The sequence below is a fragment of the Trichomonas vaginalis genome, chromosome VI, assembly GCF_026262505.1.
Source record: "Trichomonas vaginalis G3 chromosome VI, whole genome shotgun sequence".
Classification (NCBI taxonomy): Eukaryota; Parabasalia; order Trichomonadida; family Trichomonadidae; genus Trichomonas; species Trichomonas vaginalis.
The window spans coordinates 5,199,213-5,221,733 of record NC_067208.1 but is presented as its reverse complement, the minus strand read 5'-3'; the positions used below and the strand labels follow the sequence as shown (position 1 = coordinate 5,221,733).

Genomic DNA, 22,521 nt, shown 5'->3' with positions numbered 1-22,521 from the left:
TTGAGCAGAAAGGAAGAGATCATAACCCTAGGAAAAAAAGCCCAAATTTGTCACTTTTCATAGTACGTTAAACTCAATTCGCTCGGCGAATGCCGAGCACACGTACTCATCATTCAACATAATATTCTCATTCTTTGGTTATTATAGTGCCAGACAACACAAGATTTCAAAGAATTACTTGAGTTTTCAATTAATCTTAATCCGATTTTAGATTTATCGAGAACTCCATCATCACAATCACATACTTCAGTGCGGTAACTACAATTATCCATATACAGAAGGAAGTTCTTTTCGAACAACTCATTTGGAGTCTGTTTTGGAAAGAACTTCTTTCTGTCCGACTTAATTTCATAGTTCCTGATCAACCAAAAGACAGAAACCACACACTATCTACTTAGGAAAGGAGTTCTTTCTAAATCTTCCTTAAATTGAGATTTTACGAGAGATAACCCTTCTATTGCACTTAAAAATGAACATTTTGATATCTTTAGTATCACACATGGTCATATATAGTATTTCATCTACATGAATACATTCATCTTTCGAAGTCTCTCATTAAATGGGAGGCTTCGAAAGATGAATCGTTTTATTCATACAACTTTAAATCTCGAACACATTTAGAGAGTGAGTATATCATTTTATTCTTGTTTTGAGTTTATTCTGATTCAAAATTGCAGTGAAAACAGAAGTTCACACATCATATCTGAATGTGAGCTCATCTATACTTATACGATCTCAATACCTCCACTCTAAGCATAAGAGGTGAAGTTATATAAAAATTATCAGATGCGTTGAAGTCTCAAAAGTATTGCCTGAATGCTTGTTTCATATTTGTCCAAGTAGTTTCAATGAATAAATGTATTGTTTTTTATAATTTCGATTTATTTTTAGAAAATATTCAATATAAACCTTTATTGTGTTATTTACATCTCATAAATTCTCTGTCTAAATCATATAAAAGCGCGTTTTACCCCTATGAATCAAGAAATTCATTCAATATTCATGGTATATTTATTAAATTTATACGATTTACTAATAATCAATATTATATCCTCATAAATAGCAATATATTTTGGTAATCTATGATAATCATATACAATATTTGAAATCAAATTTTCATTATTTTAGGTTCCTTGTTAATAGTAAACCATTATATTTATTACTAATAATAAAATCTATGTGTCGTATTGAAATTCAATAAAATTACTTATTCGGTCCAAAAAAACAAATTAGATAAAATTTTTCTTTTTTTATGTAATTTTTGTTTTTCATTTTTCTCAAGATCCTAAGTTATGTTCTAACTTTTGACATCATATCCTATCATGCTAGGCTATATATTATAGCATATCCAAAAGGCAAGGAAATCTATCAGAGAAGCCTTTTTGACCTATCGTTGCCCTACCTCTCTTCGCTTTTAAGATCATTGAATTTGATTTTTATATAAAATAGTTATATATTAGAAAATAATATGAGTTTATGTGATATTATTTTTCAGAAGATTTCATTCTATATGCCTATGAAAAGTACTCTCAAAACTAACTTTTTCCTAATTATAATTAAATCTAGAATATTGTATTATGCTTAGTATTATTTCATTTTTCTCATTCAATTTAGAATTTACAAATGTCAAAAAATTGAGAGCTGTCACTTTTGATGAATTTCTGTTTATTACACTATATTTAGTCTAAGCAGTAAACAGTCGAAATATCATAAAAATAAGTATAAGATTTTATAAAATCATCATTGTCAAAAAAATTTTTTTTTGTTACATTTTATATGGATGAACGTCCAACTCTAGAAGGCTATGAGTTTACACTTAAGATAAGTACTTCTCCATATATGAATGTATGGATTGTTATAGAACAACATTCAAAACAGAATTTTGCTGTAGCTGTAATTCCAAATTTTCGAGCCACACAGAGAAGATACAAACTCTTAGAAACTCTCATAGAAACATATGGAAAACTCAATCATCCTGCTATTGCAATACCAGTTAAATTCTTTTTACCAGCAGATGGCAAAAATACTTTGTTTATTTTTTATAACACAGAAGGAACTACTAGTGTCTACTCACATCTTAAAAAGCAAAGAGCACAATCAGAACCACCATCACTTACCCTTCAACAAGTTTTTGTCTATATTATCGCTTTAATTTCAGCAATTGCATACTTACATGACAACAATATAGTTTGTCATGATATATCATCAAAACTGTTAGTAATTGATAATGATTCATGCCCACATCTCGTTGCTTACGGCCTATATCAATTATATTATACAGATTCTGAAGATATGAAGCTTCTTGAAATGACAGTTATGCCACCAGAATTGAGATTTGATTTCAGACCATCAAAGAAATCAGATATTTTCCAATTTGGAACTTGCATTTTTACAATGTTCTCTCCAAAGACACTTGTAACCATAGAATCAATATTTCGAAGAATGGTAGAAGTAATGCGTCGAGGTTACACTCCAATTGTTACAGAAATGATGCCTGGTTTCTTACAATCAATTTTATTCCAATGCTGGTGTATAGATCCATTACAAAGACCTACAGCGAGATTCATTCAAAACAGACTTGTTTATAATATCGAACTTTTCCTAAAAGGAGCAACAGATCAGACTTATTTTAATTATCTTAATAAACTGAACGATAATGTCTCAGAAAAATACTTCAAAAGCATGGCTTTGATTGCCAATGAAGTTAATTTACTCTCAAACAAAGGAAAGAAATTGGCGATACGATATATCATGTTACAAGAATGTATTCTCTCTGTTACCAACAGAAACATAGACTATACATTCCGGCTGATCTCTGAGCACGTCAAGCCGGCCAAAGATAAAGAACATATTGTATCGTTTTTCTTAACAGCGACGCAGTGCAGATTCCTTATGATAAAAGAGATCGCCGACCTATTTAATCGCTTGATCACTTCTATCCCGCAATTCTCCGACTTGCCGAAATTATTTATGTCAAATTTTATTAAAGCAATCATGTACGTTGAGCCTCTTCCGGATTATATTGGTGCTGTCCAGTTCATATTCTTTCTGAATAGGATGGGTGTTTACAAAGATCAAGAGCTAATCCGAGAATTTCATTATTTGTACGAAAAAACTCCGAACAAAAACAATTTGTGTCTTCCATTCTGTTGGTTTGCCAACTTGTTCTACGAATATGACTGTCCGATTTACCAATCTATGATCACTATCCTGAAAAACCACGAAAACGATGATTTCTTTCCAGAGTGCTATCGGAACTTTATAAAGAAATACAATAATTTCCAGAAAAATAAGTTTGCCTTTTACACTACAACACTTCCTTCAGGAATTTCATCTTCAAAGTTCCGAAAAATCGTAAAAAGTGACGCCCAAAAAGAATTTATTGAATATATGAACAAGAAGAAAAGTGACGAAAAACTTAAGGTTTCCGCGGATGTTTTTGAGCCATGTCCTGTTATAAAGGAAGAGTCATTAGTGCACATATTCATTGCCATCTACGGAGCAAGTTCTATTTGGTATTCGATGGTTACAAAACATCCAATAAACATGCCGAAAGAAAAAATTCTCAGAAAATTTATTCAATACTGTGTTATGGGCGGATCCGAAACCATAATAACCAATGCGATGCAAATGAGGTGTTCAATGGAAGGAACACCACAAATCGCAGCTGTTTACCACAGAAACGAAGTTTTCATCAATTTTCTAAGAGATACTTGTGATTTGACACTTCCCGACAAAGATGGAAAACTCGTTATAACAACAGCTGCTGCATCAAACAACATCTTTATCTTGTTGTGCTGTTTGCAATGCGGAATGTCGATAAACAGCAGAGAACCATTTGGTTGGACACCTCTTCATTCAGCAGCTTCAAAAGGAATGGTAGAAGTAATGGAAGTTTTGTTCGAAATACAAGGTATAGATGTGAATGCAAGGGATATTTGGGGGTGCACCCCCCTTCATGTTGCAACTGACAAAATGCAAATTGGAGCTGTAAAAATCTTGCTGAAAAATAAAAATATAAAGCCAAATATGGTAAATGAAGACGGGAAAACAGCGTTTATCATGGCCGTTGAGGGAGGAGAGCTCGAAATTATTCAATTATTTATGAGCTCGAAGATCAACAAGACAATTGCAACATCGAAAGGTATGACAGCATTACATATTGCTGCAACAAAGTCTTTGCAGGTTTTTGAACTTGTAGCGAAAAATTCCGGAATTGATCACACTTCCCTTGATAAAAAAGGAAGATCGGCACTAGATATTGCTAGGGACTGTGGAAATAAAGAGGTTGTAGATGCTATTGAGAACTATAACCAGAAATACGGTTCGAAATGTAATATCGCTTAGTTAATTTTGCGTTTTTTATACTTTAATTTTTGTATGTATTAATTATATTATTATAAAGTCATGTATTTTTGTTTGATATTTCCGATCATTTTTCAAATTTGCATTTTTGGATGCTTTTGATATTTGATTCATGATGTATATCTAAAATATGATTGTTTGTTTGGAAAATTTCTTATATGGATCTGAATCAAATTTAATAAAATTTCGGATTTATTTTGAATCTAATCGCATATATTGTAATACACATCTCACAGTTATAAAAAATATATCATAGTTTAATAAAAATTTGGTGAATTTTTAATTTTAGGCAGGGAAGATTCCCTCAACTGGAGCTTCATCCTCATCGAATTCGTCTGCGAATGGATCATCAGCTCCATTTTCATCATAAATTGGGTTCTCCGCATTCTCCATGGCGCCATTGCCATCGACTTCAACAAATTCTCCGTTTTCATCGTTGAAAACGAAATCTTTCGGTGGCTTGATAGCTTCATGGATTAAGACTGCTGCTGCAACAACAGCTACTGCTGCGACACCACCAGCAGCGGCGCCGATAATGATCATCTTCTTCTTGTTTGTCTTTGACTTTTGGCTTGAGCCGACTTGTGCATTGTCTTCCCATGGATTCTCCTCTTTCACAGATGGTGCTGGTGTTTCGGCAGGAGTTTCGCCTGGTGTTCGTGGTGGAATTGGTGTTGGATCTGGTGTTGCTGGTGGAATGTCTGTCTTAAGGTAAATTGTTGTTGTTGTGAGGTAGCACCATTCATATGAATCACCATTGACATCTACATCTGATGTGCATGTTGTTGTTGGAACATCAGAGGGTGAAATGTATCCGGAATAACTTGAGTCAGGTTGATTTGTATACTTATCTGTATCTTGTGGTGGGTTTGGAATTGGTGATGGAGTAACTGTTGGTTGTTTAACAACCTTGAACTTATAGACCAAGTCAGCAGAGTTTGCTGGAGGTGATGCGCTATCGACACAGAAAAGAATGACCTCATATACATGGTCAAATTCGAAATTATTTGGAACTGTGTATTCATACGATTCTTCTATACCATCTGGATAATCATTAACTTTGAAGCTGAAATATTGATTTGGTGGTGCTGTTGGATCTTGTTCTGGTAATTTATAATAAACGAAAACTGTTTGACCAGCATCAAGATCTTTGGCCTTGAAATATATTGAAAATTTTTGATTCCTGCAAACTGTTGGGATTTCAGTTTGTGGTGTAACTAATGAAATTTCTGGAGCGTGCATCGCCGAATATTCGAAAGGAGTGGAGATTGTATCTGATTTAACGCCGAATTCATCTTCAGCCCAGACGTACAGATTATGGTGTCCAAACTGTATATAATCTTCTGGGATAGGGAATGATACACGGAATGGCAAAGTTGATCTGCGGCAGTCGAAGTTTTGACCTGTTTCCCAGATATATCCATTTTCACCAACTTGATATTTAATTGTTGCTGTGGTATCATCCCAAATTGTGCCTTCAACAACAACAACACCGCCTAAGTAGTAGGCTTCAGATGGTACCTTTGTGAAGACAACTCTTGGTTTTTCGTTAACAAGGAGATCCCTTTCAAATACGTTAGATTGAAGGCCGAATTCATCAATGGCATAAACTTTAATTGGATATCTATTGACATCATTTCCAAGGGTGATTTCGAAGTTCCAATTGCCATTATCAATGTATCCACCAGAGTTTGTTCTGAAGTGTTTAACATGTTGACGCGAACCGCCGTTGAATTCGTAGTAAACATCGACATTTTCATTTTTATCAAAGTCATCAACTGTACCACTGATTGTAACCTTTGCATTTGGATTATAGTTAGTTTGGAAGTTATCATTAACAGTCAAAATAGATGGATTCTTTAAGTTTTGACCTACACCCATGAGAACAGAGAAGGTAAGTGTTTGATTTGGATATATATGGTGTCCTTGCCAGCTAACTGAAAATGCTGAATCTTGATTTCTGGATGGAGAATCAGATGTGTAATTTTCAAAATAGTGAAGGTTGCCCCTTGGACCACTCCAACGGCCAAACCAGAACTTATCAGCATCAGTAACCTGGTAGCCACCTCTTACAAGCAATGTGAGGGTAATTCCTGAACCTTCATCTTTCATTGTGAGACCTCTATGTGCTGGGGCACCATACCAATAACAAGTGGCCCAGTCATTATATTTGATCTGGACATCAGTGTGTGAAGATAAACCAACAGTATGTGGACGAGAGTCCTTGTTTGTAAGTTCGAACTTAATAAGAAGATATTTTTCACCAAGTTGGGGAACCTTTTCAACCTTTGTTTCTGCATATACTCCTTTGTAATTGGCTTTGCCGCGATTATTCCAAAGAAGTTTTGTTTTAACGTTATCATCTACTGTAAAGACTGGGAACCAACCACCATTTGCGAAGGTTGTTTGAACCCAACTATATCCATTATTGTCTGCTTGTTCATTATATTGGATATCGAAACAAGTCCAATCAAGGTAAGAATTGAAACTCCAATAAGCTCTAAGATACTTAGTACTAACAATCAAGTTATCATCATATCTATCAGAGAGCACATTATAAGTTAAGAAAGCGAACATCCTATTGCCTTTTTTCTACGATTTTTAAAATTTTGAAAGCATTCTGAAAATAATTGAAAAAAATTGAGAATATGAAATTGAATATAAAATTAACCGTTAATAAAAAAAAGAAAGGTCCTTGATTTCATGTTGTGGTAAATTTTAAAAATATAATTTTTATTATATTTTATAGATAAATTTTCCAAAATTATGATTGTAGACAAAAGGCTTTAAATATCTAGAATTTATATAAAATGAGAATTTGATCAAACATTTCAGATACTCTGAATCTAATTAATCTTCAGAAAAGAAAGAAGGTTAGTAACGATTTTTTATAGTTGAATCAAAGAAAAAAAAGCGCTGTGATGTATTTATTAGCGAACCAAGGAAATGATCCTGGCGGCTTTATTGAATTGCGTTACTTATCAATAGTTTCAAAAGTATAAGCTTATTATTATCAAAGGATCTAATATAATTATAATTTTTATTAGGAATATAGCTATTCTATATATTCCATTTTGATTTTTTGTTTTTTGACAAAAATTACGTTATATATTCAATTTTTTATATCCCGCCAGAAACAATTGTTGTGTTTTCTCAATTTGTTAAAAGATGACTATTCAAAAATAAGAGCAATCGGACTGAAAAAACCTCAGACTTCACAGTCCTTATCTTGATTTTATAGATTATATTTTGAAAGATACTTTTAATTGTCTTCACAATTTTTTAATATTATTATTATTATTTTCATTATTAAGGTAATCAACATCAAATTTTGTTTTATCATGAAATAGATAACGTTCAAATCTGAAAAACGGTTCTAATTGTTATAGACCGAAAATAGATTTTTTCAGTTTTCTCTTCAAATAATTGAAAGAATGATACTATTATAGGTTTATTATATTATATAGCATATAATCATGCTATAGCCGAAAATTATAAGTTTTGAGAAGATTGAATATAACACAAATAAATTTGAATGTAAGTTAAATTGCTTGTTGTTTTTAATAGCTATTTAATGAGAAATCCAATATTACAAAATTCAAATTGAATGATTGAAAGAACAGAAAAAGTCATTCTTTTCAATTTCGAATATGTTTCATTGTATTTATAATTATATGGCAAATAAGATATTTAAACTTGATTTTTGAAGGAAAATTCACAAAATTGAATAAATTCAAATAATTTTTATTCAAAAATAAACTAGTTATTTGAGTTTAATACTAATTATCTATTCAAACTACAAAGTTTGTAATTTAAAATATTTTGTGAGATCAGATTGAATTAATTCAAAGTTCTTTTCAATTAATATTAATGACCATATTACGCATTTTCGAACATTCTAAACCAAATATATAAAAATGGGAGACGAATGTTAAATTTGCTAGACATGGGGGAGTTGTCTGCAAAGTTTTAGCTCTTATCTCTAACAAAAAATTAATTTTTAAAAAAAATGACCGAATACGTTTCACAGCGAGAAAAAAATAAAAGGCAAGATAGAATTTTCTGACATAAAGAAGTTGTTTACCGAGTTTTAGCTCTTATCTCTAACAAAAAATTAATTTTTAAAAAAATGACCGAATACGTTTCACAGCGAGAAAAAAATAAAAGGCAAGATAGAATTTTCTAGACATAAAGAAGTTGTTTACCGAGTTTTAGCTCTTATCTCTAACAAAAAATTAATTTTTAAAAAAATGACCGAATACGTTTCACAGCGAGAAAAAAATAAAAGGCAAGATAGAATTTTCTAGACATAAAGAAGTTGTTTACCGAGTTTTAGCTCTTATCTCTAACAAAAAATTAATTTTTAAAAAAATGACCGAATACGTTTCACAGCGAGAAAAAAATAAAAGGCAAGATAGAATTTTCTAGACATAAAGAAGTTGTTTACCGAGTTTTAGCTCTTATCTCTAACAAAAAATTAATTTTTAAAAAAATGACCGAATACGTTTCACAGCGAGAAAAAAATAAAAGGCAAGATAGAATTTTCTAGACATAAAGAAGTTGTTTACCGAGTTTTAGCTCTTATCTCTAACAAAAAATTAATTTTTAAAAAAATGACCGAATACGTTTCACAGCGAGAAAAAAATAAAAGGCAAGATAGAATTTTCTAGACATAAAGAAGTTGTTTACCGAGTTTTAGCTCTTATCTCTAACAAAAAATTAATTTTTAAAAAAATGACCGAATACGTTTCACAGCGAGAAAAAAATAAAAGGCAAGATAGAATTTTCTAGACATAAAGAAGTTGTTTACCGAGTTTTAGCTCTTATCTCTAACAAAAAATTAATTTTTAAAAAAATGACCGAATACGTTTCACAGCGAGAAAAAAATAAAAGGCAAGATAGAATTTTCTAGACATAAAGAAGTTGTCTACCAAGTGTCAGCTGTTACTTCTTCTCAATACTGATATAAAATAAAAATCTTTATTATTTATTTAACCTTTATTGTTTCATTAAACTTCATTTATTTTATATTATAGTTTTATTCTTTTAGCTACTTGTAAAATAATCTAATTTTATATCATCATTTTACCGGATTATTCTTCAGTACATCGATTGTGTATCTAAAATAATATCATTATCCTTATTCTGTTTTTTCCAAAATTCTTTTAAATATCTTTTTTGGTTAGATTACTTTATACTTTTTACTTTTATTTTTTAATTTCAAAAAAAAATTTGGTGATTGTTCTATTCTGTTACAATGTGCATTATCATATTCTAATGAATTATTCATTACATACATTTAAAAAAACTTGTTAAAAATGAAATTAAAAAATTATGTTTATTATTACGCTGTGAATGTGTCAACAGCGGTCATGCCTGTATCTGTATCCCATATTTGCCACAACCTTTCTGTATCTGCATTTGTGTATTTCGGTTTCAGCTGATACATTTGATTTGGCGTGTAATTTGTTCCAGTTAATGGATTAATAGTTAGTATACATATAATGTGTACGGAGGCACTACGCGCCTCCTTACCCATTATATGTGAATTTGACACTTTACGAAACCGTTAACGTATATTTTACAACACAAACGACAACACTAACTTAACCTTAAATATTTACAAAGCCACCAACCACTCCACCTCACTAACGTTTTCACAAACGACTTCACTACTGTAAAAAATAAACGTTCTCACTTACAAAAGTATTGCAACTCCTCCCATTGCTGTGTTTCACACAATACTTCAATTCTTCAGTATCGCTGCTGTCGCTCCAATCGTCAGAGTCAAGTCACTGTCAAAATAAATGTTAGTAAGTTTTGACAAAGCTAATGAAAACGTTTACCGTTTGTATCGTATGCTTGTATAAACTTTCCATTCTTCATTCCTTCATAAACGCTCAAACTAATTTTACCCTTTCTCCCTCGTATCTGATAGAATGTATTTTCACGAGGAAACGAAGAACAAATTCTGAACTCATGACCGTTGTAGTTTGTTATCTCAATAGTTTTCGTCATTTATATAAAAATAAAATAAAAAATAAACTTAAAAATTAATGATATCACCACCCTCACACGTATGAAAACATAGCACAAAAATAAATTTAGGTGAAGTGGTGAAATCTCACCTCTTTTTTCACCCGGTTTTTCACCCTGTTGAATTCATTGCTTTATAACTCTCTTCCTTGGTTTCTTTTTAGTTGCTTTCTTCACGTCTGTCTCCAACTTGACTGTCTTTCTTCTTCGTCCATAATAATACCAATTACTTCCACCAGTCAATGGGTCAAATGGTCGTTCATAAGGGTTTCCATACATTCCATAAGGTCCGTATGGATAAACCGCTGGTGGAGAAGAAACATTTTCTTTAGTTCCATCGACTCTATTTAAATGCATTGTTTCACCTTTCATCTGGTCATTAAAGTCTTTTGCGTGTTTTGCAAACTCATCGTCCTTTCCTAAAGCATTTTCTGACTCAGTCGCAACCAAATTGGATGCTTTATTTATGAGCCCTATTTTATTTAATCTTAACTTCTTTGCAACCCAGCCTCCAATCTTCCCTTTATTTGCATCTAATGTCTTCGAAACCCTTCCTCCACTCATTTTATTTACTGCGTCCTAAGCTCCAAGTGCTTTTGCTCAAATGCTAATGCTTTTGTTCCCATTGCGCCTAAAGCTACCCAAATACCATTTACACCATATTAAAATCATCTCTCTTCAATATTATCTCATAAAAGTTCTCGTTACTGGAGAAAGTCAATGAAACATAAGCGTTCTCACGGGCTTCGCCCTCACCGCTTTGCGGTCTATCTAACTTCTTTCTTATATCATCTATACGCTTCAAAATGTCTGAACAATTGCTAACATCTTCTACAACAGTTATTTCATCATGAATGACCTTCAAGAACAAGCTCATTTAATATGCATTAAAATCATCTCAATAATGAGTCCATCCTTTCCGTCTTTGGTAGCACAACATCTTTCATTGAAGAAGGTTCGACAAGTCTTATGTTAAACTTACTGACAAAGTTTGTTATACTATAATGCTTCGGCGGCGAATACATGTAGTTTGAAAGACATAATATAGATTCTTCAGCAAATTCACTTATACTGGATTTTATAACAATGTTCTCACGAGACCAAATACCACCAATTGACAATCTTGTAAGCAATCCTGCTGAACCTTCTACTGTAAACGTCGATGGTAACATTCCACGAAGGTCATCTATTGACATCGTTGAGTCACTGTATTTAAATATTTTCTTAAAGCAATCGTCATTATCTAACCATGCAATAGCTTTGAAGTTTTCATTCGAATATACATCTGCTTCATTAAATGTAAAACCTGACTTCTTTGCAGAGATGACTTTAAAATCTATTGAGTTTGTTTCAAAATTATATGCTATGGTAACTTCTGAAGGTAATGGATGCCCTTCCGCAGTCAGTTGTTCTCTCACTACCGTTTGAAGCTTTGTATTAAAAACTTTCATGTCATCTCCTGTATCTAAGTTCACATACACAGCAACAGGGAAACTATCTTGCTTCTTTGTTTCATCATTATATCTCAAAACATTAAAGTTCTTCAATAATATTGTTCTTCCTGCTGGAATACTTCGAACCTGTCTGATTTCAATAGCTTTCTCACCTCCTACATACTCTACCTAGTGTCTTGGATATTCATAAGTATACTGACTTTCTTGAATTTTGGTTGGTTTCATCATAACATGTTCATAGTATATCTTTATACTCTTGTCAGTTAGACTCGGTGCTATGTTCTGAATATTTCTGACTTGCATTTTTAATGGAGATAAAATGAAGCATTTAATACATGACGTAGATGAAGACATGAATGAAAGCAGTGAAAAGCTCAACAGTTCTCTCATTCTTCCTTTCAGTAAGGACTATGAGTTCTGTTCAAATGGTGTTTATTTCTATTGTGGAAAGATGGGTTCAGGTAAGACATTTAATTTAATTCGTCATATACTCATAACAGAGCGTTTAGGAAACGACTCTTACTATGACCAAATCATTATATCAGCAACTTCAGACTCTATGGACTCAACAGCGAAAACATTTATGTCAAAAGTTCAAGCCTCTGTCGTTAAAGTTCCAGACAGTGAACTCATTGAATTTCTTCAACGTTACATTCGACGTAAGAGGAAATATTATGCCATCGTTGAATTTATACAGTCAGGAATGCAAAAGACTTCTGAGGAGATGGAAAGAATTATTGACAGAACGTATACGATATGAAACGACTTACAAACTACATTCTGTCAAAACTTTCAAAATACCCCTTCAAAAAATATCCATCAAACACTTTATTAGTTTGTGATGATTTCGCTGGTAAAGGTTTAGTGTCAAAACCAGACTCACCATTAGCTAACATCATTACTAAAGTCAGACATTACCACTTAACTGTAGCAATACTTATGCAAACATGGAGGTTTTTAGCTTTAAACATAAAACGTCTCATAACTGACTTCGTTATCTTTCAAGGTTTCTCACGTTATGATATTGAACTCATTTGGAAACAGTCAGGTATAACATTACCTTTTGAAGAAATTTGGGAAGCATATAAGTCTCTCATCTCTCCTCGTTCATACCTTGAGATTCATATCATGACTAATACCATTAAAGTCAAAAATATTCCATGGGAACGACCAACATTGTTTTAAAGTTTAACCTTCAATTGACTGATGGTAAACAAATTCCATGCATCTCTGTCGCCATTTCTGTTAATATTTTTGCTGTCATTCATATCATCCACTTCCCCATCCGTTAGCTTTTGAGGATATGCGTTAGAATAGCTGTTCTTAAATGAAGGCTTTTCACCTTTGAGAGCATAAACTCTATAACTTTCTGCATACTTTATGTTTGAACCTCCTGAGCCATCATTGACATAAATTTTTATAGGCTTCCACCCTTTGTTCATGTTCCTGCTTCTTCCCTTTGCTCTTTTGTTCAGTAGTTCTACATCTTTATACACAGCACCTGTCTCAGTGAATTCAACAATATTTTCATTCGTTAGCTTTAAATTCAAACCCTTGTCGAGTATATTGTTCATTTCATACATATAAAAGGTTTTTATTCTATATGAAATGAGAAGCAAATCCATCTTAGCTGGTGCCGTTAATGTTCCAATTGAACCAACATCAAATGTTGACTCACGAACGACAAACAATATTGTCATAAAGAACTATAGTTCGGAGTGTTTGAAAGAAAAAGAACTAGAACTTAAGTCGGTGAATTTAAACACAGCTTCAAACGCTAACGCTACATCAGATGTTAAGTTAGAGTATCCACCACTGGACCAAATTCTTTCAAGAGAAGCCAACAACAACCCTTACACAAATGTTCAAACAAATCCTTCAGATAACGTAGACCATTACCTTCTTCAGTTGTATCAAACAATTTTACTCAAAGACGATAAGAAGCTTTTGACAAATCTTATAAGCAAGAACCAAATAATTCTAACAAAGGAGGACCTTGAAAATGTTATATCACGAATAACAGGGAAACAATGTGTCATTGACTATCTCGACCCTGAAATCGAATGCTGTGGTCAAACGCCAATATTCATGAAAATAGGTAACATCCGCATCATTGAAACACCAGGTACTCCAGGAGTTGAGTTTAAGTATAGATATTCGAACGAGTATACAAAACTATCTACTGACTATAAGCTTTGTTTGAAATATGTTTTAGTAAATTAAAGCAGTCAGGACCTTCGGTCTTGGCGCTTTGCGCCGTCAGTCAAAAAATTTCAAGTTAGCAATTTGTAATATATATCCAAAACTTCTTCAACAGTATCGAACTCATCTTCATAATGCAAACCTAATCTTATTGACTTGGTGCAGTTTTCACTAACACAATATTTTTCTGTTCTCTTGACTGACATAACTAACTCATTTGTTTCATCAAACAGCAACAACCAAAGTTCATGACCTAATACATAACATTCATACTTTATATTTTTAGCTCTGAGTTCTCTTGTAAGCTGTTGCATTTAATATTTTCTAAAAAGTCAACTTCAACAGTCATTCGCACTGGTGCCTTCAGTTCTACAGGCTCTCCTTGAAAGTCAACAAGTCTGAATTGCATGTCTTTCAAATTATGAAGACTAATGCGAACCCATTTACCTAAATGAGTTGCTATGACAGGAACGTTTGGAATGAACATTGAATTTACTTCATAACAGAAAGACTTATATTCTACTGAACCTTTACTATTAACTCCTGAAATACTTGTGACATTAGCTATTTTTGACTCAATGTACAAACAATTGCCATAACATACGTATGGAACAGATTTCATCTCAATCGTTTTGTCAACACTTTTCAAAGGAAATGTCATATGGTATGCTCCCAGAAGCAATTGAACTCTATGACTCATTCGTGTTATCTTAAACTCCTTCGCATAACTGAACTTCAATGTTCCCTCAGAAGAGAGTTCGACATCTATGTTGTCAATAGTTTCTTCATTTATGAGAGTATCTATGACTCCAGCAATTTTATCTATTCTGTACCCGGCTCTGTTAGGAAATGTTATAACACTTCTTTTGTCATCTATTTCAATCTCTATGAAATCTGTTTTATCTGTTATGACAAAAGTTGCAATAGTATTGAAGTCAACAACTCTGAAAGCAAGCGCTTCATTCTGAAGACCTAAGTTTGTTTGTAGTTTTACTATTCCGTATTCGTTTGGGTCTGTACTTTGTAAATAGAACAACATTTTATTCTCATTAAAATATGACTATTGCTGCATATGCGTATGAAACAAATGAAGCAAGAAGAGCACATGAACTAGTAAATGAAAACTCAACTTTAATAGTGGAAGGCAATGATTTAGTCATTGACGATGGAAAAACTAAAAAAGTCATTGATTTCGATACTTTTAACACTTATGACCCATTCATTACAACAAGCAAGGTTCCCATCATAAATGATGGAACGGTGCAATATATAAATTCTACAGTAGATGCCTCATTGGTGAAAGTATTAAATGTTCTCATTGAATTGTTAAAGAGCTTTCGATTTGACGACAACATTAAATGCCTAAAGAATTTAGTCATGAATGAGAAACAAATTCTCGGCGTTGCTGGTACAGTAATTGATGTACACCTTATGACATTAGAATATTATAACGAACATAAAGATGAACTGAAAGAGAGAAGGGTGACACCGACCTCAAGGACCACAAGGAATACAAGGAATACAAGGAATACAAGGACCTCAAGGCGAAAACGGTTGGATGGTGAAGATGGAAAGGATGGAAAAACTGCTAAATCATGGATATGGAACCTTATAAATACTGGTTTAACAGCTGCTTCATATGGAGTTCTTCAATACCAAATCGGAAAGATATGGGCAGTACTTGGTGAAGAAGTTTTAGATGACGTTAAAAATGCTTTGAACTTCATTTCAAATGGTTCGGATACTATTAAAACTTTATCTGGTTGGATGCAAGAAACAAGGAGTCAAATAGATACTGTAAGACGTATAGCAAACAATGCACGTACGGGATTGGATACTTTACGAGAAGCACAAAATACACTAAAGGAAGCAAATGATATTCTTGGCTCAGTATCAGACATGCCATGAAGATTGGCTTAAAGGTATTGACAAATCTTTAAAAAATCACAGTCAGTCTATTGCTGACTACAAGAAAAGTATAGATTTTTTACATAGTGCTATGGACGTACATGATGGAAGCATAAGGAACTTACTTAATGCTAACAATAACTTACCAGGAACTATTAAAGCATTTATAAAGTCCTTTGTAAAACCTGGTGCTCTAACATTTAGGTCTTTGAGAGCAAGAGCATTGAAGTCAAGAGATGCAGAAACTCCAACAGAACCTACAGAAGGAACTGAAACAACAGAAACTCCAGAAGAACCACCAAAACCAACAGCTAATGAAATATTGTTCGAATATTTTCCAAGGTACTCTGTTCTCATTGCATACATTCAAGAAATACTTAAGAAAGCAGACTTGACTTTAGGAGATGATGAAAGTTCTGTATATCTTTCGTTCCAGTTTCAAATAGCAGAACTTTTGAGACAGATATGCTTAATGTATGACAACATCTCTGATTTCGCAAATATGATGACGACCATGACCCGAACACGGTGAAGAAGAAGTTTTACAAACATCCATTAAGACAGAAAGGTTTTAACTCAAAGTCTCATTATTGACACCAAAGATGGCGAAGTGGACGTTCTTCAAGAGCTGAAGAAAAATATTCTTCGGGAGGTGGTGGTAGGCATGAACTTGAAATAAATGAGATAGAAGAAATTAGCCGAAAAAGCAATAAAACCATGTTCATTATATAAGTTCAGACGACAGATTATAACGGACTACCATGGAATTTAACACAGATGAACAAATAAGCACTGAAGATGTTAATGAAAGAAGATATAAATTCATTCGTGCTAAAGGTTATGACATAAGCTGTACTGTACAGTATGACACAGGTAAAGCACCAGAAGCATTTGGTAATAACAATGAAATTATGCTTTCATACTTCTTTGTTAACGGTGTATTAGTTGAACCAAGATTTACTTTGAGATTAAGGCAAAAATAATTTTTGAAGATGCTATTAAAAGTAAAGCTGACAAAGATGAACTTGACGCAACGAATAAATTTTGAAATCTCATAAACACAATATCTCCGATATAAATTCACTTCAAGCTACATTAATAGTAAAGCTGACAAGAACCATACACATGAATCCTTCCTACTGTTAGAGCAGACGACATAATATTGAACTATACCTTGGTTCAAGTGCACCTTTAGAGAATCCAAGTACAAGCGTAAAAGATACACTAAACTCCTTAAATAACAAATGTATGAATACGAAGGTCATGTCAGAAACTTTGAAACACATGAACTACCAGCAATGTTAGATAAGAAAGCAGATAAAGAACATACACATAACTCCTTCTCAACTGTTGCTATAGAAAGTATTGAAGGAACGGTTGGCGGAACTGGTGGGGATGCATTATATTATAAACCTCCTAACTTTCCACAAGTTTAACATCGAATGAAAACATAACAACGAAGAAAGACATTAGCTGTAAAAATGTTTATGTCATGGATGATGAAAATAATGTTAAATTCACTGCTCAAGATTTATATGATAAGAAAGCTGACAAAACAGAGCTTCAAACATTAAAGACTGAAATACTTCAAACATTATATCCTGTTGGTTCTTTATATACATCAATGAATTCAACAAATCCCGCAACAGTTCTGGGTTTTGGTACATGGCAGCAGATTGTAGACAAATTCTTATACTGTGCTAACTCTTCAAAGCAAACAGGAGGCTCAAAGAAAATTAAAGAAGCAAACTTACCTGCGCACACTCATACAGGAACGACAAACTTTTCTGGCGACCATAGCCACTCATTAAGAGACCATCCATTATACAACTCAGACTATAAAGCTGGCAATGACGTTTTATCTCCATCTTATAACAATTCAGCAAAAAAGACTTTTCGACCAACTGAACAGGAGGAAATCATGTCCATACTTTCACAACAAATCCAACAGGCTCGGGTGCAGATTATATGCACCATTTATGACTGTATTCGCATGGTACGCGTTCAATGAACGCGCTTGAGCCTAGACCCTTTGGGTCAAGGCTTACCGTCTTGAATAAAATCTTTAACTTTACATAAATGAGCTTGAAAGAAGTATTCGAACACAACATCCATGGAGGTCATTTAAGAAGTTCAATGAAGCTGCAAAGAGTTGGGGATTTACTAACAGAGCTGAAGTGAAAAGGTTCTTTGACAAAAATGTTGTACATCAAACAAAAATAAACCCTTACGACTACTTTTTACCAATTTACTCCAACACTCCTGACGCATACCAATTTGACACTCTCGTTCAGAGTAAGAAAGGAAGAAAGCCACCATTCCTTATCTTCATTAATGTTAACACTCGCAAAGCATATGCATATCCAATGAAAAATAAAGGAACTCGTGAAGTGTTAAGAGTTTTACAAAAGTTTGTAGCATAACATAGCCCAAGTACTTTAACATCAGACCAAGACGGTGCATACCTCAGCAATGAAATCACAGATTTTCTCATTAAGCATAACATAACTCACTACACTACTGTATAACCATAACAATAGCTCGGCCATCATAGAACGCTTCATAAGGACTCCATGAGATTTTAGAACCATAGACGAGACTTTTAACCGAAAAACAATGAAACATTTTTCCGTAAGTATATAATGTCCTCAAACACACCTCTTACAACAGACAATACAACCAAATTCCTGACCACAACAACAAGAAGAAAAGTATATAACAACAAGGAAACGAAAGTTCAATAACACAAAAATATCAGAAATTCAACACAATTTCACCCTCATTCCTGTACAAAACAGTTCGTGGTAGTTTCTTGACGACCAAACCCGTTGACAACAGAAACGTGTTTAAATGGTTAAGTAAGAAACTATTAATTAATCGTAGACTCCTATCCGCAAGGTAATGAATTATCTTATAAAAGCTCCGACGACTCTATTGCCGTTTTATCTCGTCATACAATTAGTTGAAAAGTAGTAATGTGCAAAACTTGCTGAACCATTGAAGCGAAGCAGAAAGCGTAGGATGGCTTATTGAAATATCTTGGCTATAACATAAATCGATGACACTTATATAAAGTAAATATGAAAGGAGGGCGTTTGAAGATGTTTATATCCATCTAAGAACTTGAGAGAGTCCGAAGGCCAACACACTGGACCATTAGATAGCGGGAGTACTGGAAAGAACAACAATATGCCAAAGAATAAGACATTATTTAACTTTTTCATTAAGAATGTAATCAGACAAAAACTAATGTTTAGGTGAAGAGGTGAAGATTTCACATCTTTTTTTACCTGTTTTTCACCTCTGTGAATTTTTCAATGAATTTCCAATTAAGATAGAAAAATAAAGTTTAGTTTTTATTTTATAATTTATTTTTTTATTTTGTGTAAGATATGCTTTTTTCAACATAATTCGGCACAACAACAATTCAAGCGCGAAACTGGCCGGGAGCTCTGTCCACAACTACACGACCTAAACTCGTAGGTCCATGAAATGCCTAACGTCCATGTTGTATAGAGATGAAACGCTTTATTTCCTTCTTCATATACTTTTTGAAACAGAAATCCAGAAAGAATAAATGCGAAGAACTTTTTAACAAGTAAATTTAAGACTGGTAGTGCGAAAGATGAAACTAATTGAAGCAGTATCTTTATTGAAATGGAGAACTCAATCGGACCCATTTGCCCTAAACTATCCTGAAATTCACCAGGCAAACAACTAGACTATCCATGAATTTGACGAAGATTGAAGTTCAAGCAACTTGACTCAGCTAGAAATTTAGAATTCATACGAGGTTAAATTATGAATTCTTGTTTTCATTGCAACCATAAAGTTATGGACAAAGATGGCGTACATGGTTTAATAAAAATATTTCTGACCATTTACAAATCCGAAAGAATTTAAGACAGTACGATAAATTTGTTTCAGTTAGTTTGCAAAATGTGTTTGGGAACCATAAGAGTATAAAGATAAGAAGAGGGACAAATGTATGGAACGAACAGAATCAAGACCGCCTATGTTTGAGATGAAGAGTGCAATTGACCGCTTTTAGTTTGTTTTCAGGCTGTAGGTAATGGTTCACTGTATATGACGCAAAAAACGATGCCTGTAATTTCAAAAATGTACAAGCAGCAAATAAGAACAATATATACTACTCAGTCAAAGAGATAGAAAGAATGCGAAAACGACTATGCAGACTTAAAGAAAGAGAGCAGAAAAGCAGCAGAAGATAAAATGGATATGTTGACATTTCTTAATAAAAACTTATCAATCAGCAGAAGATTTCCTTCCGTCCTGAAAGCGTAAGAGAAGAAATTATTAAAGAGACTTTCGGGCATGATTAAAACATTCAATGTACTAAAAGAAAAATAGACAGCTACGGAAATAGTTTTAGGATTTCAAATATACAATCGTACAATTCATGTAAAACGCTTTTGAAAAAAAGAGGTTGAAAGTCTCACCTCCTTCACAACCTAAACATTATTTTGGTTCCAAAGCTTCACGAGGAGAAAAGATTCCTCATTCAACTAAGGATGTCCAAAAATCGAAAAAATGATTGATTCGGTGTAGAAAAAATGGCAAAAACCCCTTCTTCCTCACGGGATATCTAGAAATGAAAGAAGAAATAACAAGTTAGATATTTTATTTATTTTATTTTTTTATTTCTGTACTGTCAAGGACAAAGACAACATTAGAGAACCAACAAACAGTTTATATGTCCTATGTAAGCTATAAATGAAGAATAATCGAGTACATAACAGTAATACAAAACCAGTTTAACGTCTCATTCGTTTCAGTCATAAACGATAATGTACCTAAATGCAAGATAGATGAAATGCTCTTCGTTTCTACTAAAGCAAGCATATCATTGGTTTTGTTCAAACCAACATACAATAAGAATCTAGAAGAATTTTCCTCATATGATTGCTTCCCTCGGAAAACCCGAGGGAAGAGCTTCCGTATGAAAATCGCTTAAGAAAGTTTGGCTTAAGGTTTTGAAAGTTATTATGTTCAAGACTTTTATAAAACGCTAGAGTGAAGCAAATGCTGTGGCATTTCACACCTTATCGTTATGCTTTTGTTACGTATTTATTCATGTAAAAAATGTTAGATGAACTTATAAAGCAGAACGTGGAGAGTTGGTGAAAAAGAAACTTCGAGCATCGCAAAGAGATTGAAGTCATTTGAATTCCACAAGGACAATCACAGACTATACAGAAAGAGAATACCATTAGCCGTTCGATATACCAAAAGGAAAGGACAGAGTTATTACAGTACTATGAATATATACTGAAGAGTTGAGATAAGAAGAAGATAAAGATGATTTTGTGTTATGTTTCTTTACATTTAGTTCAGTAACGAAACAACAAAAGAGCTATTATGATTAGCTAAAGAATTAAGTTAAATCTATCTAGATAACTGGTTCCTATCGTTGAACAACTTATACCGTTTCCAATGACAGCCTAAAGAATGAAACAAATAATATGGAATTGTTCAAAATATACTCTTCCTCAAAACACACTTAATGACATCAAACGTCTGTTACATACTTTACATTCAAAGTAAGACTTAACAATTACTGAAGGAAAAAATTAAAGCAGTAATTATTCTCGACAACTTCAAAGAGTACGCCAGAATGTAAAAAAAAATTCTCTGCCCACCTGGGTGCCGACGTTAGGACCAAGTGCGACGTCAAACTCACGATAGAAAAACAAAATCCCTTCGTCTATTATTGTTGTTTTTATACCATTTATAATGTTGTTTCCCATAATAGTGCTTCCGTGTCGAACATAATACATGAACACGAAGGAGATAGTTTGTCTGATTCGTCAAGTTTACAATTAGTTATACAGGGAGGGTTATAGATATTATTCCATCGCACTGAAAAACTGAATGAAAACATGACAGTTAGACAACATTCCAGGAAATAATGTTTTTATCGTTTATGTTTTCATAATTTTTTTTTTATAAAGTGTCACCCATGGTCAGCCATTCAGTTATTCAAAAATTAAATTTCTCATTATAAAGCTCAGGGTCTATTTCATGCTTATAAACCTATTTTCACTTCCTTCGTCAATTTTAGTCAATAGAAAGCTTTTTCTTCAACCTTGGTAAGAATTTTCTGTATACATCTTTGTTCGTATTGGAGTCTTCACGAGAGAAAGGATAATATTTCAGCATTTTGTTTCACCCACTTCTTCATATTCTTTTCTGTCGGAAAAAGATTTAACAGCAATACTGAAGAAAAGTCATATGTTAGCTGAGTTCTTTTATGACATATGATATGAGTAGTCCTTTGACATTCCATCGAAGAAATCCTTTTGGTTAAACTTACTGCTAACTTCTTGTGCAGTATAACGTATTAGGCCTGGTCCATGCCGATTAGCTAGACTGGGTCTGACACTACTGACCAAACTTAGATTTACTCCTTCCACAAACTTCTTGAGGTTAAAGATATACATTAACATTTGAAGCATTATTGAACTCATTCCTTGATGGCAGTAGCGAGAGCGATTGTTATGAAAAGAAGACTTGCAATCTTGCATGTGTTTCATTA

General features: G+C 33.2%; 8 protein-coding genes and 2 pseudogenes across 10 annotated transcripts, besides 4 other annotated features; 6 read left to right on the top strand and 4 right to left on the bottom strand.

The window, feature by feature from the left end:
- Nucleotides 1–62: 62 nt before the first annotated feature.
- Nucleotides 63–110: a mobile genetic element.
- Nucleotides 111–1,634: 1,524 nt separating this feature from the next.
- Nucleotides 1,635–1,671: a mobile genetic element.
- Nucleotides 1,672–1,776: 105 nt separating this feature from the next.
- On the top strand, nucleotides 1,777–4,347 carry TVAGG3_0809020 (protein serine/threonine kinase protein; the record flags this gene model as incomplete). Its single annotated transcript, XM_001310636.1, has 1 exon — nucleotides 1,777–4,347. One exon carries the CDS (start codon nucleotides 1,777–1,779, stop codon nucleotides 4,345–4,347), a length of 2,571 nt encoding a protein of 856 aa, XP_001310637.1.
- A 243-nt stretch (nucleotides 4,348–4,590) lies between these two features.
- Nucleotides 4,591–6,962, bottom strand: TVAGG3_0809010 (Listeria-Bacteroides repeat domain (List Bact rpt) family; the record flags this gene model as incomplete). Its single annotated transcript, XM_001310637.2, has 1 exon — nucleotides 4,651–6,942. One exon carries the CDS (start codon nucleotides 6,940–6,942, stop codon nucleotides 4,651–4,653), a length of 2,292 nt encoding a protein of 763 aa, XP_001310638.1.
- Nucleotides 6,963–7,747: 785 nt separating this feature from the next.
- Nucleotides 7,748–8,588: a mobile genetic element.
- A 1,265-nt stretch (nucleotides 8,589–9,853) lies between these two features.
- Nucleotides 9,854–20,399: a mobile genetic element.
- Nucleotides 10,528–10,965, bottom strand: TVAGG3_0808990 (protein of unknown function, DUF4107 family; the record flags this gene model as incomplete). The annotated part of the gene is made up of 1 exon (XM_051247640.1): nucleotides 10,528–10,965. The coding sequence occupies one exon, from the start codon at nucleotides 10,963–10,965 to the stop codon at nucleotides 10,528–10,530; it is 438 nt and encodes a 145-aa protein (XP_051083115.1).
- On the top strand, nucleotides 11,851–12,027 carry TVAGG3_0808980 (uncharacterized protein; the record flags this gene model as incomplete). The annotated part of the gene is made up of 1 exon (XM_051247639.1): nucleotides 11,851–12,027. The coding sequence occupies one exon, from the start codon at nucleotides 11,851–11,853 to the stop codon at nucleotides 12,025–12,027; it is 177 nt and encodes a 58-aa protein (XP_051083114.1).
- TVAGG3_0808970 (uncharacterized protein) lies at nucleotides 12,208–12,615 on the top strand (the record flags this gene model as incomplete). The annotated part of the gene is made up of 1 exon (XM_051247638.1): nucleotides 12,208–12,615. The coding sequence occupies one exon, from the start codon at nucleotides 12,208–12,210 to the stop codon at nucleotides 12,613–12,615; it is 408 nt and encodes a 135-aa protein (XP_051083113.1).
- Nucleotides 13,037–13,438, bottom strand: TVAGG3_0808960 (uncharacterized protein; the record flags this gene model as incomplete). Its single annotated transcript, XM_051247637.1, has 1 exon — nucleotides 13,037–13,438. One exon carries the CDS (start codon nucleotides 13,436–13,438, stop codon nucleotides 13,037–13,039), a length of 402 nt encoding a protein of 133 aa, XP_051083112.1.
- TVAGG3_0808950 (uncharacterized protein) lies at nucleotides 13,464–14,078 on the top strand (the record flags this gene model as incomplete). The annotated part of the gene is made up of 1 exon (XM_051247636.1): nucleotides 13,464–14,078. The coding sequence occupies one exon, from the start codon at nucleotides 13,464–13,466 to the stop codon at nucleotides 14,076–14,078; it is 615 nt and encodes a 204-aa protein (XP_051083111.1).
- TVAGG3_0808940 (uncharacterized protein) lies at nucleotides 14,332–15,096 on the bottom strand (the record flags this gene model as incomplete). Its single annotated transcript, XM_051247635.1, has 1 exon — nucleotides 14,332–15,096. One exon carries the CDS (start codon nucleotides 15,094–15,096, stop codon nucleotides 14,332–14,334), a length of 765 nt encoding a protein of 254 aa, XP_051083110.1.
- TVAGG3_0808930 lies at nucleotides 15,114–17,976 on the top strand (annotated as a pseudogene). Its single transcript has one exon. A coding segment is annotated over exon 1 (2,863 nt).
- Nucleotides 18,045–18,388, top strand: TVAGG3_0808920 (annotated as a pseudogene). The gene has a single exon. A coding segment is annotated over exon 1 (344 nt).
- Nucleotides 20,400–22,521: the final 2,122 nt, after the last annotated feature.